Source organism: Aspergillus nomiae (assembly GCF_001204775.2).
Source record: "Aspergillus nomiae NRRL 13137 chromosome Unknown contig00297, whole genome shotgun sequence".
Classification (NCBI taxonomy): Eukaryota; Fungi; Ascomycota; class Eurotiomycetes; order Eurotiales; family Aspergillaceae; genus Aspergillus; species Aspergillus nomiae.
The window spans coordinates 23,780-40,595 of record NW_015378352.1 but is presented as its reverse complement, the minus strand read 5'-3'; the positions used below and the strand labels follow the sequence as shown (position 1 = coordinate 40,595).

Here is a 16,816-nt window from a genome sequence, read left to right as displayed (position 1 = left end):
TTTTTTTCCTCAATTGTCAGTCAGGCGCATGCCAGTCTACGGGCCTGTTGTCCGTGTAACGAGAATCAAGAGACAAATTGGGTCGTCCGACGTGCCAAGCACGTTGCTATCTGCGGATAGGTTATAGGTTCTTTTAAGACGAATTAGAGCACTCTCGGAAGGGCCTACGGCCATAGTAGTCCGGCAGATGACCTTGACGGTGTGCACACACTGTCAACACATGCAACAATGGCTCTGGCATCAGCCGTGGCTACGCTATCGAAATAGGTCCGTCTTCTTCAGCCAGCCCCAACACCGCAAAAGCTCGATATGGACATGATCATCGACACCTTTAACACGGAGGGGAAGGATACTCCGTAGGTGGGCGATCTCAGATAAGTGGTCCATTTTAATTGCAACTGCGTCATGGGCAGAAGAGCCGTGGCCTGTTGGGTTGGGGACCCTTCTGGGGGCTCCATCCGACCATCGGCACCGTAGTGGGGTTATATCGTTTCAAGATATGTTGTTTGGGTTTAACGGATTCGGACAGGGCTTTCGTGGATATAGGGATGGACCATGAGGGATGATTCGATGCCCTATCGACGCTGACGATATTTGTTTTATGTGCAAGCCATTGTCCATCATGGACTGGTATTCGTCTCCTACCGGGGCATGTAGAATGTATTGCCGCCGGATAACAAAAGATTCTCTATTAATGTGCCCTCTTATCAGGGGCGCAGCAGTGGGGATCGCGTGGCGGTGACCGTGTTTCTGGTCCTGAGACCCATCTTAGGTCGGGTCTCTGACCCCTTTTGGATAAAATGTGGCGTCATATACTATACATAGTATATGCTTCTGGCGACGGTGACTGGTCCCCTCAATTCTGAGAGCTTCTTATGCGGTGTCCCCTCCCGAGTACCTGGTGGTCTCAACCAAGATATGCACTGGAGGAAGTGAGCAAAGTGTATCGTGTAGGGTTCTGGTCTTTGGGTCCACGCCATCAGTGGCGTGAGGCCATGGAATGGTGGCCTTGTATAGCCAATAACCGCCGCAACAGCCGAAACACCAGTGGGACTTGGGCCCGACCGGTCCAATGGCACGTCGAGAGCATCGCCGAGACCGGCTGACAAAGCTTAGCGAAGCTTAGCTTCTCCAGTGGGGTTCCAAAGTTGCTAGTCGTACTAGTCTTACGACTGATTCGAATCCTAGGATTAATCTCTCATAACAAGTTACCCCCCTTAGAGAGGGGCAGGCAAGGCCTTGCCGTCATTTATAAACCCCCTCTCTGACCCCTCCCCCTCTTCCCCCTTTTCTCATTCATCTCATCACAATCTCTCTTCCAATAACTACATTATCACACATCTTACATTCACCATGGGTTGGTTCGGTATGGCTCCCGGTCCTCACTTTAATCCTATTGTTTCTTACCCGTACTAACCAAATCCCAGACGACGACAGTGACCAGGCTCGCCACTACGAGCAGTTCAACAACTACGACGGTAGCGAGGAGCACAAGGCCAAGTTCAGCCATGAACTCATTGCCGGTGCCGCCTCCTTCGAGGCCATGAAGGCCTACCAGGACCACTGTGAAAAGAACGGTACGTTGAATCATCTACTTTCTCTCCCTCTCTTCATATCGATTTCGATTCCGAACATCTACTAACAAAAGACCGAAACAGGCCAGCCCCAGAGCCACGAGACCGCCAAGGAGCTCCTGGCCGGTTTTGCCGGTGCCTTCATCGACCGCGAGGTCGAGAGCAAGGGTCTTGACTTCGTTGACCGGGAGAGGGCCAAGCACCACGCCCGCGAGCAGCTCAACGAGGCCTCCTCTCGCGACTTCTACTAAGTGCCTTCGCGGGATCCAGCTATGATTGTGTTATTGTCCTAGCTCTCTCGATATATATACCAATTTGAATACCAATATACCACGCGCCATCTGTTTCTCCTCCCATACCGTCCCACCAAGATATGTAACTAAGAAAACAGGAGAGGATCTAGATAAAATGCACCTCATCCTTATGAATGTCCCCATTCCGGACCAACTCGTCCAACCGATCTTTCGTCCGCTGCGCCACGGCCCGGGCATACTCCGGACCCACCGGAAGCGACGACGGCGTTTTCTGCGGATCGACCTTCAGCCAGGCGACCGCTTTGGCATCCGGTCCCCGACTGGCCGCGCGGATCTCGTCTAAATCGGTGTTGGTATATCCGCCGCCCATAATGATCGCCGCGGGGGATTTCCCATGTTCTGTAGATGTAGTCGAACTCGTCTGACGCAGTAACGCAGGAATCTCAGTCTTCGCGTCGACGGCGAAAGGAAGAGATGCGTTACTATATGATGGACTCCGTCAATGATGGATACAAGACTCATTCACACAACAATATAACCAACGAAAGATAGAAGATGGGAAAATACCTTCGTATTCAGGATGCAATGCCTCCCGCACGAGATCGCCGATCTGACTCGTCTTTCCGCACACGATGACGGGTACTGCGGTCGGTATTTTTCCGGCGGTACTTCTAAAAAGTCGGGCTGTTGCGGGGATTGTTTTGGGGAACATTGTATAGGCGGAGGATTTGGTGAGTTTGTTGAATGGACTTGGTACTAATGATCGTGTTGATGGTGAGATGGGTGTTTACGAGTCCGACTCTTTCTTTGTAGTCCGATTGTGGTTTGTCTGACTATTAAATATCATATGTGAAGAGAAGAGTGGTGTTGTCGGTGGTTGTGATGATAGTCAATACGAGGATTATAGTTAGATACGAGGCGGGGGGAATTGAGATTCACCGCCTTGCTGGAATAAATAAATCCATCTGGAGTTCTGGAATCTGATAATATAAAATAGCGGTTGGAAACGGCGGACATGTGAATTCCCTCTTCCGGTTAGCTTTACCGTTTTAAATATAGCATCCTGATACACTGCTCTATAATTACTATTTATCTTACTCTTTAAGTATATAAAAACCTCTCTTACTATTCCAAGTACTCTTTTTTCTAACTTCGTTATTTTCCCCAACTCTATCCCCTATATTCTACACTTACTCGATTGGGCTGTCGTATCGGCGATGAAGATGCCCACAATATAGAGAAGGGAATTGTTCCCAACAATCCAGAACACTTGAGCAGCCGCGTACATTTCCACACGATCGGTTGCCGCCATCATGATAAGGCCCACAGTCGTTATCAGAAGGGCGAATGCATAAGCGTGAGGTTGTCCAGAGATGCCGAGTATCTTCTCCATGGTCAAGTTGCAGACTCCTTTAATAATGCTGCTGAGGATGGTGATGGTAGGAGGGAGGGAGACATAAAGGCGGATGTGACATAGGGAATGAGCGAAGTTGGTCCAAACGGTGGTGATAGCCTCGACCTCTTTGACACCGGCCTGAGTCGGTTCTTCCTGAGCCGAGATAAAGTGGCTAAACACTTCACGAGTCCCGACATGTTCGGGATCCTTGCCTTCTCTGCTGTGGGGTAGCACTGCTGAGTGTTCAGCTATCCATAGAGGGAAATTCCACCAGACGGAACGAAGCAGAGGAATAGAATGACACGCGCAACAGAAAAGTTGATTGCTGACATGAAGGTTTTCTTAGGTAAAACAATGGCTGCTAGTGGCCATAAATTCAATGGTAAGAGGACTTTGGCTGCAGTGAGATTAATGATGCCGCCGACCACACTGCCCAAGATGCTGGCAGTGGGCATCGGAGAGGAGATGGCATAGACGGAGGAGACATACGGAGCCAGGATGCCGGCGGCGGTCGAGAGGATGCCCTTGACTAGTTGAACAAGCCACATCATGATGTGATGGATGACCAGAGCGATAGTTATCTATATCTCGGATGGCTCGTGCCAGGTGGACTCCGTGTTGGTATGATACGGTGATTCCTATCCCCCGGAGTTTCTAAGATACGAGACAGGGCGTGTGCTCTAAAAGCCCTATGGCCATCTAGGTACGACGCACCGTGCTGTCACAGGATAGTATATCGACCGTGTTATCCGGTCCTCTGTTACTCATAGCCGCTCTATCTGTCTGTTACGATGTAAGCTGGCTTAGCCGAGACATTATATGACCTAGTACGGTTTAGCGGACGTTAGGCTAGTATAAAAGCGCAATAAACAATGTGCTCAAACCCGCTCTCCTGATTCGCACCAAGATCTGATTTTGTTTCTCCATAGGGACCATCACCCTTCGAAGCCAAGACTGCTTGGCAATAATTGCAGCATGACTCAGTCGCGACCTAATTTATCGGCCAAATGAAGCGGCCATGTTTCCCCCATTGGAAGTTCTGGCTGCTCAAGTAACGCTTCCGCTCGTGGCGATTCCTGGAGTTGATGGCACGGTAGTAGGTGTTCCACTACTACACAAAATTTAGGAATGCAAATTGGCCCAAGAAAAGGCTCAGTCAATTTTGAACAAGCAGTACCCCTGACCTTTCTATCCCCATGTGAGCGCCACTCCATTTATGGAAAGCATAAATTGGAACAGGACAGTCGACATAAGCTGGATCTTCTTTATACCATATTGAGCTAATCAGTGAATCAAGATTCCCATCATATATACTGAACATCGCTTGGGACTTCAAGTGTGCTCGACAACTGGTCATTGGCCTAGCGACTATTAGTTTTGGCCAAAAAAAAGTGAAAAATAGCATACGTGGGATTTCACATACCCTTCTTACGACAACCAAGCCTGAATGATACCATGCTTAGAAATGCTTACGGATCAGAATATAGCAGGAACCCTGGCGGCCGCGATGCCGATGCCCTATGCTGCAAAAATGTTCGGGCCGCTTACTAACGATAGTCGCTGGCGGCCGCCGAACCCGACTCCATATCCACCCTTGTGTGGCTGAATGGGCACGAACTTTGTACTTACCAATCAGCGTATTCTAAACAGATATGATTTAGCTTTAACAAGACCGAATCTTCGAATCACAGATCGGCATCTTTTCAGGAACTGAGCCGGAGGGTTGCATGTCCCCTTTTCGGAGAACCATGACCTTCTTCTATAAAGTCTTTCGTTCCTAGATCCCCCGTTGAAGAGGATCAGGCTACCTTCTATTGCTATATCTGTCAAGAATGGCATCCAAACCCACAGTCATCATCATCGGCGGCTCATTCGCAGGACTGGGTGTTGCCAAATCCCTGTTGACAGAACTGCCGTCAGTTAAAGTGATCCTGATCAACCCTTCCGAGAAGGCCTTTTTTGTATTGCTGCGCCGCGCATCTTCGCAGATCCAGACTCCTTCGCACCCAATCAGTACCTCATTGACATAAAGGACACTTTCCAAAAGTACCAGTCCAGCAGGTTCGAGTTCGTGCAGGGTTCGGCGACCACGATTGACCCCACTTCGAAAACCGTGTCCGTCTCAGATACGAATGAGACTCTTCACTACGATATTCTGGTCATCGCCTCAGGCAGTACCACAGCTTCGGCAATTGGGAAGGATAGTGCTGTGGTACTTTTCAAGTCAGCGAACACCGATGATATCCAGAGCTTGATCCGATCCGGCCAGGAAGAAATTGCGAGCGCGAAAACGTTTCTTATAATAGGTGGTGGGCCTGTTGGGGTAGAGTTCGCTGGGGAGCTTGCAGAGGCTGTCCAGGGCAGGGCCGGCGCCAAAGTGACCTTGGTTACCCAGTCTGATCGTCTTCTTTCCCCATTGAAGGAGGCCGCGTCTACGAAAGCAAGAGGTCTCTTGGAAGATAAGAATATTAGCGTCCAGACTCAACGCAAGGTACTGCACGTCGCGCAAGACTCGATCACCAAGAAATGGACTGCTACATTTGATGGTGGCGATAAACTCACAGTGGATCTTTGCATCTCAACGACTGGGGTTTTGCCGAACAATTCATTCATCCCTGCTGAATTTCTCTCCGAGAGTGGCTGGGTGAAAGTCAACGATGCATTCAAGGTGCAGAATGGCACCAACCAAACAGTAGATTCTGTCTACGCTGTGGGAGACATCACAACATATCCAGACCGTCTGGCCTCCAAGATTCGGGAACAGGTCCCCATCGTCACAGCGCATATCAAGGCTGATATCGCGGGCAGCGGTGCGCGGCCCACATACGCAGCGAATGGCTCCCTGATGATGCTAGTGCCTGTCGGTAGATCCGGTGGTACTGGACAGCTGTTTGGCTGGGCTCCCTGGAGTTGGCTCGTGTCTAGGATTAAGGGTAAGGATTACTTTATCTCACAGGCGGCTAGCTTTCTGGGCGGTAGTTAGACCTGGAATTTGGAGTTGTATTATATTCCCCATTTTGCTATTTGTTTTGTTGTTTACCGCTTTATTTGATGTAAGTCGCGAGCACTTCTGCTAGATTAAAGATAGATAGCCAGAATCTCTGATTCTCTGACAAGCTGGCACGCATGTAAAGGTGCAATACAAGTCCATAAATCGATAGTAAGGAAGCTCAAGAGTATTGATTTGAAATGACCGAGCGGATGCTGAGTAGAATATATAAATCGAGGGCCGAGACCCTGGGTGAAAGTGGAGCACTCTGCTGCAGACCACGTGACTCAGGACTTGACCCTGAATTACATAAATTTATATCTTTGATCCCTGAATCCAAAGCTCCCAATATTGCATTGTTGACTTTATCTGATCATGGCAAGCCACGTGGAACCTGATAGCCCAGACATACGTGAATCTGCGGTACACGCATGCGCCCAATGTAAAGCAAGTAAAAAAAAGTGCGACAAAGCGCTACCTTCCTGCAACCGATGTTCTAGGTTCGGTGCTCCCTGAGTCCCTGTATCCCCAAGTCCCACCGGAAACTTATGTAAGCTAGACTCATACTCCGTTGCATCTATGATGAGGGAGCCGGCATAGCTCCAGCAGAGATCATATCCAAATTTCAGGCCGTCTTCGATCGCCTGGACAGACTGGAAGAAAATGTTTTTGCACCCACCGCGGCCACCAATGCCTCACCAGCCCTTCGTATGACCTTAGCTGCTAGACCAAAGGTCCCGGAAGCAGATAAATGGCAACTATCTCCTCAACTACTCCAGCCTTCGTATCTGGGTATGATTGCCGGGGGAAGCGTCTTCAGAATATTAGAAGAGAAGGACATGACGATGCAGGGGTTAGTTCATAAGTACTTCGACACAATACACAATTATATGCCCATTATGTCTAAGGTTAAGCTTAACAAGCAAATCCAGGAGCTTGAGGGTTTAAACTCCAAAAGCGCGTTCATGGTTTTAATCTTGGCTATTCTTCTTCTCACCGAGCATCCGCCAGCTGACTCCGATGGTGCACTTGGTTTATCAGAACTCTACCAAGTTTGCAAGTACCACTTCTCTTTGTTTATGTCACTGAAAGAGCCTTCCATTGAACTGATACAAGCTGGACTTTGCATCACACTATATGAATATGTACACGGCATCCCTGAACGTGCCTATGTCACGATTGGGACGTGTGCCAGGATGGTTAGCGTCCTCAGGCTTCATTCCAATGCAAATAGCGCGCCTCAATCTGCCTTAACAGAAGACTGCTTTGACGAAAACGCACATGTTATTTCGGCAATGCATCTGCTGAACAGGTGAGGATATCCCATTTATATTTTCCCGCTTGGCTATCTTAAACTGACCAAACAACCCCATTGGTAGGCACATTTGCCTCAGCTTTACGATGCTCGGCAAGCATCTCAACTCTGAATATTCACCTATTATAGAGGCCCGGGAGCCTCCCATGACCTCAGGTATTCAGCTAAGTATCCTATATACTATGAGCCTATAATAATCGCATTCATGAATAGTCATGGGACGGGCAGTGAACGCCCTCAGCCGTGAAGCCGAAGGATGTCGAATACTATGTCGTCTCCAACAGATCATTCATGAAGACATTCCAGCATGTGGGCCTGGAACGTCCTGGCCCACTCAGTTAGATCGAGTTATTGCTCTGGATACCGAATTGCAGAACATGAAATTAGGGTTCCAAGACTACAACGACTCCTCCACTTGGCGAGGCGATTTTGCAGCATATGCCGTGTAAGCTTTTCCCCCCTCTAACGTCAACGTCATACAATCATGATGAAAGTAGATCCTAATAACCCACTAGAGCCTCCCTTTTCATGTTAAATCTTGTCAGCCAACAGGAAGAAATACTGCCTGTCACTGAATGCTTCGGCCAGCGCCATATGGAAATCCTGACCTCCATTGAGATGCTGATGAAGATGGTGAACAGTCAACTCAGTGAGGCCGTGACCACTGGGTATAATGCTGATTTCCTGACACCGTTTTCTATAACTATACTGGCGCTTGGAGCAAATGGCCTCGAATCGATCTCATCAATGGAAATGGGAGAGGAGTGTAAATTAAACCAAAAAAGGGTTTTCACAGATTTGCTGCGCTGCCTTGGCGCGCGATGGAGACTGGGAAGTAAGATACTCCGCATCTTCCCAACGTGTTCGTGACTGATTGTTCATTTATAGAGGAATACTTGAAAACTATAGACGTTGTACGACCACCGCCCAATCCCATGTAACCCGCACAATTGGCAGTATCCAGCGAATCACTATGTGATACAGCTACATTTTGCACAAGGCTGAGAAACCCGTGTGGTTAGAGCCAATCAATATGATTAATCTCGACTAGTTGCAGAAAATAAGACACGTCCTATATTATATAATTGGGTCGTTAGCGTGGGGTCATTGAATTGCCCAGCGCAATATGCCAGTTGGCCTTCTCTGAGATTTCTCCCAGGTAATGGTGCAGCGACGCCTGCTGTATACATAGCATAGTATATAATAGTGAATAATGGGAATCACAAGTCAGTTATGTCGAACTTGAGAATTTCACGTACTGTAGCCGAAGAGATCCCTGGGCCAAGCGTAAGCACCAAGCCTTAGCTTTCTTGTTATGGGTGCCTGACGAGATTTGGTCTTGACTCTTGATTTCAAATCTCAGGATGCAAATTACATAAGCTAAAGGTAACCACCATTCGACTCACTAGAAATGGTGACTGGGAATCCAAAATACGAATCTAAATTACTAGGAACATTAGATCCTCGTCCTCCCTTCAGACGACCAAAAGGGGAAATAGCAAGCGAAGAATATGGCGTTGATCAAGATCGAAATCATCTCAGATGCAATCTGTCCCTGGGTACGTGTGCCAGTCGCAACAGTTACAGTAGCCCTAAAGCTGATCTGCCAAAGTGTTACATTGGGTATCGAAACCTGCAAAAAGCTATCTCCTTATACCAAGAGACATCCCCCGGTGGCTCGAATGACACCATAGAAGTATGGTGGAGACCATACTTCCTCGATCAAGAACCACCAAAGGAAAGCATCTTCATACAAGGTCAGTCATCGATCCTATAGTAAGCACGACACCCTGCCACGAGCCGAACCTAAGTTACGGGCTAGACCGGATGCTCCGCCGCATGGATCCCAAAATGGTAGCAGCGGCCCAAACCCGCTTGAAGCGCGTAGGTGCAGATGCCGGGATCCGCTTCAGGTTCGGTGGGTATATCGGGTCCTTTCGACTAGCGCATCAGCTGCTGCATATGGCCGCTCGGGAGGGGAGTGAGTTGCAGTGTTGGGTTTCAGAGTTGCTCTTCCACTACCAGTTTGAGGAGGAGGCCGATATTAGCCAATTAGGTACTGTGATTGCTGTTGGTGTACAGGCTGGATTGCGTGAATGGATAGCTAGCGGTGCCGGGATAGCCGAAATGGAAGCTGAAGCGAAGAAGGCAAGGGCTGATGGAGTCACCGGCGTGCCCCATTTTGTTATTGGGGGGAAGCATCATATGGAGGGTGCTGTGGATATGTCCCAACTGTTTCAGGCTTTTGTTGCTATTATAGAAGGGCAGTAGAGCTTTCGGAATTGATACAGCGTTGCGAGCGATTGACATACCAATGTTGGGGGTTCACTATCCCAGCCTCAAGCCGTTCCCTCCCAAGTGGTGCACGTAGAAGCCATGTTTGATGCATTGAATGTGCGTCCAAATCCGGAGAGAATAGAAAGGTGTCTAATCGAGGCCTGATGAAGACCCTCTATGAACTTATTACATAGTATTGAACTGTACGAAACACTGATATCGACTGCAAGCTAGTAGAAAGTGTATACGTCTTTGCTATTCTGACTAGAATCACAAGAAGTACCTCTAGTGATACCCAAGTTCCCAGTGCTTAAAAGCCGACTCCCTCTCAGGTATTGTATATGTCACCTAGAGTGTTGTATCCACCCAGTCTATCGAGGCACATGCACGGAAGATTGAAACAACAGTCCAACAATATGAATAATGGATATTGAAGATCTTACCAGAAGCGGTAAACGGTAAATTACATCACTTGTCCAGGAAATCCTCTTCATCGAATCTTCACCTAACACTGGAAACACAAAGGTCTAGGCAGCTACTGTTAGTGCTTATCTCCTGCAGCATTTGCTCCAACAGCCAATCGTAGAAGCACATATCCTGAAATTCGGCATCCGAAGGATTAGAAGCACACGTAAGGACAGGGATGACAATCCTTCGTTCCATTTACTCAAACTCTGACGATTTCTGTTGGCATATCGTCTCCACATAAGGCGTCCAGTCCATCCTTTCTTGCGCGGCAGCCCACTTGAAATCCTGTTTAATATGAGGGTTTAAGAGACATTCCCCATTCAAGTGACTGCTATCGTCTCATGTTCAGCGAACCTCGGTACATATCGGTTTGTTAGAGTTATCTGCATGTGTGGGTACGTTTGTAAGTGGCCATCTTGCCTCCACTGTGGCCCGAATGCATTGACACCTGCGTGCCATTTCAGGCTAAAATGAGCACAATAGCCAGCCGGCCAGTACTCCGTATTCTGAACATATACTTATCTGATTCATAGGTTGAGTACTATTAGGGAATTACTTTCTATAATAGTGTGGCTTCTCATATTATGCCACTAAGAGTAAAGACTGCTTATGGCATCACGACGGTGGATTAGTGATCCGGAGCCCTCATCGAGAACCTTGGCAAGTAGAACTACCCTTAAACAAGCAGGTTCCAACATTAGTATAGACCAGGGATCGAGATCCTTCAGACTATGAATTAGCAGACAGAATAAATTCAACTATGAGACAAGGAGATTTAGTGCTCGGTAGCCGTTGGGGTCCACTCTTTAAACACCTGCATATACGACTGAGTAAACCAGGGTCCTTGTCGAGTGCGTGATCGACATAAGCAGTGGCGTATAACTAGTCTTGAAGAAGCGAATGATGTGCACCCTGGAGGAAATCTTGCCGCTGGAGGCGAGCGGGAATGCGGGTAAAACCGCCTTGCTGCTACTCGCTGTTTTGCCAAAGATTGGGTTAGCAGCTTCAGGGAACTCATACTGCTAAGTTCTGTTGGGTATATTCTCATCAAGGCAAGGTTGCTATTCCTGTTAGCCCGTACTCTACCCTGGTAGCTTCTCATACGTATAAGCCCTGGTTAGATATTGCCACTCAACTGACTATTGTTCTTCAACCTCTCGTTACTCTTGTTCAGGAAGGTTCTCCGAAGAGTTGAGTATCATTCGAAGCACGACTCAGCCCCTATGGAACAGCTGTATTGGAGCATCCTCAACCCGTGTAGGGCATTCTATGCCTGGGAGGGTGTTGCATTCCATGTAGGCCCTCATTCCATCGCAGAATTGTCCCCACCATTGCTTATCTGGACACCGCACACAAGTGGCGACGGCTCAAGACTATTCGACTAAAGCGCTATACGGTATTTGCCGATTACTCAGATTGGAGTGAAGCTATGGGAATCTGATACCGAGGAGTGCAACCCTCTCACATCACATTAGTCCCATAATGATGCATTTACGATTGATCCTCTGAATACCTTGAGAGTTTCGGCTTGTGCCGACGCTCATACACTCGGATTGGCTTATTCCAGAGGATTCTACTCCCAGCACAGATAACAGGATGCAGGGATGGCTGGGCAAGATCAACAACCCTGTCGTCCGAACCATGGTGACAGGACTTACTTCCCCTCTTGAAACACCCCTTCAGGGCAGAGGCGGCGTTGTGAGGCGCGTGGCCTGTACATTTAACTCGGCCGGTACGTCGGCATCGGATTTAGCGTGTCTCGGACGGACGTGCATTCAACATGTAGAATTGCCACCGGTTATCTTAGTGTAATGTGAGTCGAAGATCTAGCGTGCTTGCCTACATTTCCCATGCTACGCTGCCCCTTCGGAAGCACGTCAGGAAGCCGTTGTCTCTTGCCTCAGCGTTTAGTGATTGCGTCGTCTGGATATCCTGCGTCGAGCACATTGCCTAGGCTTTTCTCATCTGGAAGCTACCTGTAATAGTATAAACCCGGAAGTTAATCGAAAATTACTCGCAACGTGTTCCTCTTTTGTTTATGGGCTCTTGGTAAGGTTGGGAAATACCCATGCTACGGACAATGTACTTTTGTCGCCCTAAGCACACCTGTAGGATGATTGATAAGAAAAACGAGCGGAATTGTGGCCGCCATGGCAAGCATCCCTGCCTGTAATATATTTATTATTTTGCACATCTCGTAAAGACTGTGGGTCGAGCAATATGCACGGTATCTAGTTCCTCAGTAGCTGCTGATAAGTCTAGAGCCAGCCCTGATCCCTGTCGATCTCCGCTAAGCCGGATTTGCCGTATGCCGAGGGGGAAGTGATTGGGTGGATATGAGGCTTATGCTCGGGATTGATTATATTAGCACGTTATAGGATGTGGGCCGTATTGCGAATTTGGAGGCATGATGCTGATCGGCGCCATTTTCTATGTGGCTGGCGATTCCCGATTACTGATGTCCAGAGGGACGGAAGGTGGGCCATTGGAGGGCTGAGAGAGATAGGTGTCAATCGTTTCATCTAGTGTGGCGAGTAATATAGATTCTGATGCTCTATTTGCTAAAACTAAAAATCGCATTCTCTAATATCTAAAGCGTCTATCTCTAGCAACTAGGAACTAATCAGCGCTACCTACGAAACCATCTGCCATTGGGAAAAGTCACCGAGCCCCACTTAGTTTGCAGTGACCAGTGAAACATATGTCTGCAGGTTGCTCGTGTGGTGCTCGCCCAACCCTGGCTTATCGCCGATCTCCTTGCCGTGGGTGTGGAAGGCGCTGCTCACGGTGAAGCGTACGCCATTCCATTCCCGGACCACACCGTGTCGTCGGCGCGCAATGTCATTGATCAGAGGAACCACCTCCTCGGCAGCCGTTATAACGTTGCTCACCTTGCCGGGGAAGATGTGGATAACGCCGTCCTTCTCAAAGGTCAAACTGCTTCGGAATTCGGATGTGGTCTTGAGCTTGGCCAGAACACTGCCCTTCCAGCCGCGGTAGTGGAACCGATCGAGGAATCCGGGCCAAAACCGGGTAATCTCCCGCTCGCAGTGGGGCTTGATCCGAGCAGCGATCGCTTCCTCGTCAAGACTATCCAGAAGTGCTTGGCCCTCCTCGTGACGGTCGAATGATCCAAGGATGGTGTAGCTGCCGTGTGTTAAGATATACTTCTTTTGAAGGGGCTCGTTGGTGTCGATCGCCGGCATCACGCAGGGAAACCAGCCATCCATGACGATGAAAGAAAGAGGTTTTTCCTGTGGCTGCTGGTCCTCGTAAACCAGAGCGATACAGGTCTGATACGTGATACCAATGTCGACGGGAAGAGCATCCGCGATGTTCTGTGGCAGAAGGCTGGTGTAGCCGGTGGCGTTGATTACTACGTCGAAGATGTACTGCCCATCCCCGGTTTGAATGCGGTTGGTTTCTTCAGTGTGGATGATACGGTCGACCGTCGTATTGAGGTGCACGTAGATGCCTGCACGACCCAACTTGTCTTTGAACGCATTCCGAAGTCGGTCGCCAATGGCAACGCTGGGTTCGTCCAGATTGTATGCGCTAATAAGGCCCTGGAAGCCATTCGCCTCCGGATCAACCGTAGTACACTCGGGAGATTCGTAGCAAACATCCCTGAATGCCTCATCGGAGACCTTCGATGGGTTACCAAGAGCGTCCGCTTCGCCGTGTGCATATATCGCGGATTCATGGTAGACAACAAGTTCGGGATACGTCTCGCAGAACTTGACCAAGGCTTCACGGCAGCTGTCGCGAGTGGCCTTGGACCGAGGGTAGTGTGGCCCCTTGTGCAAGCGGATACCAAAGTTTCCTGAGACGCCTTGGAAGATATCAGGCTTCTGCTCGAACAAAGAAACTCGGTGGCCTTGTTTCTTGAGCTCCAGGGCCAGATGGCAGCCGTTCCATCCGCCACCAACGATGCCGACTCTTAGCTGTGTCGTGACACGCATTATGAAGAGGCAGGTAGTTATAGTCTAAAGATGATTCTGTTCGGTTCAAAAGACTTGAGAAAGGTGGTTGTTGAAGTAGGGAGGAATAGCCCCCAAGGCTTCACATCGCTTTATATCCTTCCCCCAGCAGGATGGCTTGACTCACTCCGGTGGCCATGTCAAGGGTGCTCTTTCCCTGATTGTAACCCAACATTCCCAGATAACGACATATGCATCCTGAAGCCAATCGCATCCAATGTGATACGAACGGATGAGGTGGAATGAGCGGCAAAGTCGGGATAGATGATTGTCGACGACTCCAGAAGATCGTAACATACTTGAATGAGGTTTTGATGCATGTCAGCGCTCGATAATGTCACATCCGCGGCGATGCATCCGCGAAACAGTGTCCAATGAAAGGGTCGGAGGACGGCACGAAAGGAAGCACGCTAGTCGGGATGTGCAGCCTTTGCAGTGGACAGTGCGCCCTGCAGAAAACAGAAAAACATTCTGCAGGTATGGTATCATCGCTTAAGGATTCCAATCCTAGCAGATACCCGTCGGGGGATAACGGGATCCCGAATTAGGGTTATCCTGTTGCAGCGTTGGAGCCGCGCGTCGGAGTTAACATTTATTCCGACTGCCCGATAACCTCGTACTTTTGCCCCCGTCATTCTCACTCTCCCGACACCCCCACTGATAGACCAACGTCGACTGCGATAGATTCCTTTCTTGCGCGATAACCCTGTAGTGCAGTGTAATGTCTCTGAACACCGACGATTCCGGTCGGATAAGGACCCGGCAACGCGCGAAAAGAGCGTGCGAAACGTGCAAACTGCGCAAGCGGAAATGTGACGGCCATGAGCCCTGCACTTACTGCTTACGATACGAATATCAGTGCACTTTCAAGCCTCATCCACGGAGGAAGCCTGCCGCTTCCAGATCTTCCGCAAGGCCCAGCGAGGAAGAAGACTTACCAAAGGTTTCCGACAGAGCTGATGCTAATCAAGAACACATGGAAGCCAACTCTGGCACTGCTTTCCCCCATCTCTTGGGGATGCGGTTGAATCCGCAGGGTGCACCCAAGGTATACGGGTTTAGCTGGAATCTCGGTCCACGGGATGAGCCTCTGGAGCCCTTCACCAATCTTACGGATCTGATTTCAAGAGAGGAGATGGAAGACTTGGCCAGCCATTATTTAAAGAAGATACATCCGGTGTATGCAGTGCTGGACCCTGACACGTTAAGGCAAAAGATTGTTGCCCGATGGCATGATCCTGCAACTGCGGCCAGCTATGATCCCATTCTTTGCGGCGTCGCGGCATTGGGCTCGTTGTACTCAGGCCATCAGGAACATCTGAAGGAAGGAGCGCTGGTTCAGTCTGCAAAGGAGATGCTCGAAACCACCCGGATCTCAAAGACCACCCTCCTGCATCATGCCACCGCCTGGATCTTACGGACCATATATCTCCGAAGCACCAACTGCCCCCATGCCTCGTGGATGGCCAGTTGTTCCACCATGCACATCATAGAGGCTATCGGGGCTCATCAGGATCCAGAGCTGGTGTCTTTGGTTTATTCTGACACCGCAGACGTTAGCGTAAATGACGAGAGTCAACGCCGGCTATTCTGGGTAGCCACAGTGCTAAATGCATGGATCTCGTATGAATATGGTCGATCGCGCGTTATTCTACGAGGTGTCTCCTGCAAACCACCTCTACCGCGAATGGGCGACTTCACCACAGACCTCATCTCCATGTACCAGATCTCCGAACGACTGGATCCCGACCAGAACAATAAGCTTTCAGACCTAGAAGATGCACTCAGCCGTGTTGAGCGTCTCACGCTTTCCCATGACGCCTTGATACTATCCCAAAGTAATCTGGCACTCACAATTTATCGTCGTTTGCGAGTCGCTTCGTCGAATATCTCGAATGACATTCTTACCCGCATTATCCGCCTAGGCAATGACGGTCTTGAGGCCGCGGTACGACTGGCGGAGGAGCGTTCTCCATGGTGGCATGTCGCCAATATACCCTTTCAGTTCCTCTGTATCTTGCTTGCTATTGACACTAGGGAATCACTGTCGTACGTGGGTCCGGCACTGCGCTCATTCAGGGCAATCACCAGTCATTACAGCACGCCAACACTACACACCGCACTTGAGACTATAGAATCATTGGTTCGCCTCTCCCAGAACAAGAAAGAACGGGACTTGATTCTTCTCAGAGATAGCATGCAACAAGAAGACTCGGGGCTAACCGAACAAACTTCAACGGCATCCCAAGCCTTCAACGACGCTTCTTGGCTGGGGGCGACCGGGGATCTGACTTTACCAGATAACTTCGACTGGGATTGGAATGTATTCTTGGATACCCAGGTTCCATTCTTCGACGAGGGTGAATACGGTGGCCAGAGATATAGATAATGCAGGAAATGAGGACTATTTACAGAACCCGACAGTGCTCGTATGCGTCTACTTATAGTATTAGTTAATAGAGCTAGGACTTAATCATTCTGTTTGGATTATATCATAGACGAACATACCTCTTCTAAGCTCCTCCTTGTTCTTTGGTGCCGAAAAACGGTTTTCGAAGCCATT

At 49.2% G+C, this 16,816-nt stretch overlaps 6 protein-coding genes across 6 annotated transcripts; 4 read left to right on the top strand and 2 right to left on the bottom strand.

Annotated features, from left to right (window-relative positions):
- Window positions 1–1,298: 1,298 nt before the first annotated feature.
- Window positions 1,299–1,925, top strand: ANOM_008260 (DUF3759 domain-containing protein). Its single transcript, XM_015553516.1, has 3 exons — window positions 1,299–1,366; window positions 1,428–1,577; window positions 1,659–1,925. Exons 1-3 carry the CDS (start codon window positions 1,354–1,356, stop codon window positions 1,823–1,825), a joined length of 330 nt encoding a protein of 109 aa, XP_015403941.1. The 5' UTR covers window positions 1,299–1,353; the 3' UTR covers window positions 1,826–1,925.
- Window positions 1,926–1,973: 48 nt separating this feature from the next.
- ANOM_008259 (uncharacterized protein) lies at window positions 1,974–3,775 on the bottom strand (the record flags this gene model as incomplete). The annotated part of the gene is made up of 4 exons (XM_015553515.1): window positions 1,974–2,310; window positions 2,368–2,470; window positions 3,023–3,441; window positions 3,501–3,775. The coding sequence occupies 4 exons, from the start codon at window positions 3,773–3,775 to the stop codon at window positions 1,974–1,976; spliced, it is 1,134 nt and encodes a 377-aa protein (XP_015403946.1).
- Window positions 3,776–5,056: 1,281 nt separating this feature from the next.
- Window positions 5,057–8,218, top strand: ANOM_008258 (uncharacterized protein; the record flags this gene model as incomplete). The annotated part of the gene is made up of 7 exons (XM_015553514.1): window positions 5,057–5,185; window positions 5,239–6,157; window positions 6,597–6,763; window positions 6,843–7,525; window positions 7,593–7,684; window positions 7,742–7,973; window positions 8,044–8,218. Coding segments are annotated over 7 exons (2,397 nt in total), but the record flags the coding sequence as incomplete, so codon positions are not given.
- Window positions 8,219–9,039: 821 nt separating this feature from the next.
- On the top strand, window positions 9,040–9,799 carry ANOM_008257 (DsbA family oxidoreductase; the record flags this gene model as incomplete). Its single annotated transcript, XM_015553513.1, has 3 exons — window positions 9,040–9,087; window positions 9,141–9,285; window positions 9,351–9,799. 3 exons carry the CDS (start codon window positions 9,040–9,042, stop codon window positions 9,797–9,799), a joined length of 642 nt encoding a protein of 213 aa, XP_015403952.1.
- Window positions 9,800–12,948: 3,149 nt separating this feature from the next.
- ANOM_008256 (uncharacterized protein) lies at window positions 12,949–14,235 on the bottom strand (the record flags this gene model as incomplete). Its single annotated transcript, XM_015553512.1, has 1 exon — window positions 12,949–14,235. The coding sequence occupies one exon, from the start codon at window positions 14,233–14,235 to the stop codon at window positions 12,949–12,951; it is 1,287 nt and encodes a 428-aa protein (XP_015403951.1).
- Window positions 14,236–14,974: 739 nt separating this feature from the next.
- On the top strand, window positions 14,975–16,642 carry ANOM_008255 (protein RDR1; the record flags this gene model as incomplete). The annotated part of the gene is made up of 1 exon (XM_015553511.1): window positions 14,975–16,642. One exon carries the CDS (start codon window positions 14,975–14,977, stop codon window positions 16,640–16,642), a length of 1,668 nt encoding a protein of 555 aa, XP_015403944.1.
- Between the last annotated feature and the right edge of the window lie 174 nt (window positions 16,643–16,816).

Bases quoted from the DNA above. Each gene is read 5' to 3' on its own strand.
- ANOM_008260 (XM_015553516.1), top strand. The intron at 1,578-1,658 runs GTACGTTGAATC...AGACCGAAACAG, and splicing joins GGACCACTGTGAAAAGAACG to GCCAGCCCCAGAGCCACGAG.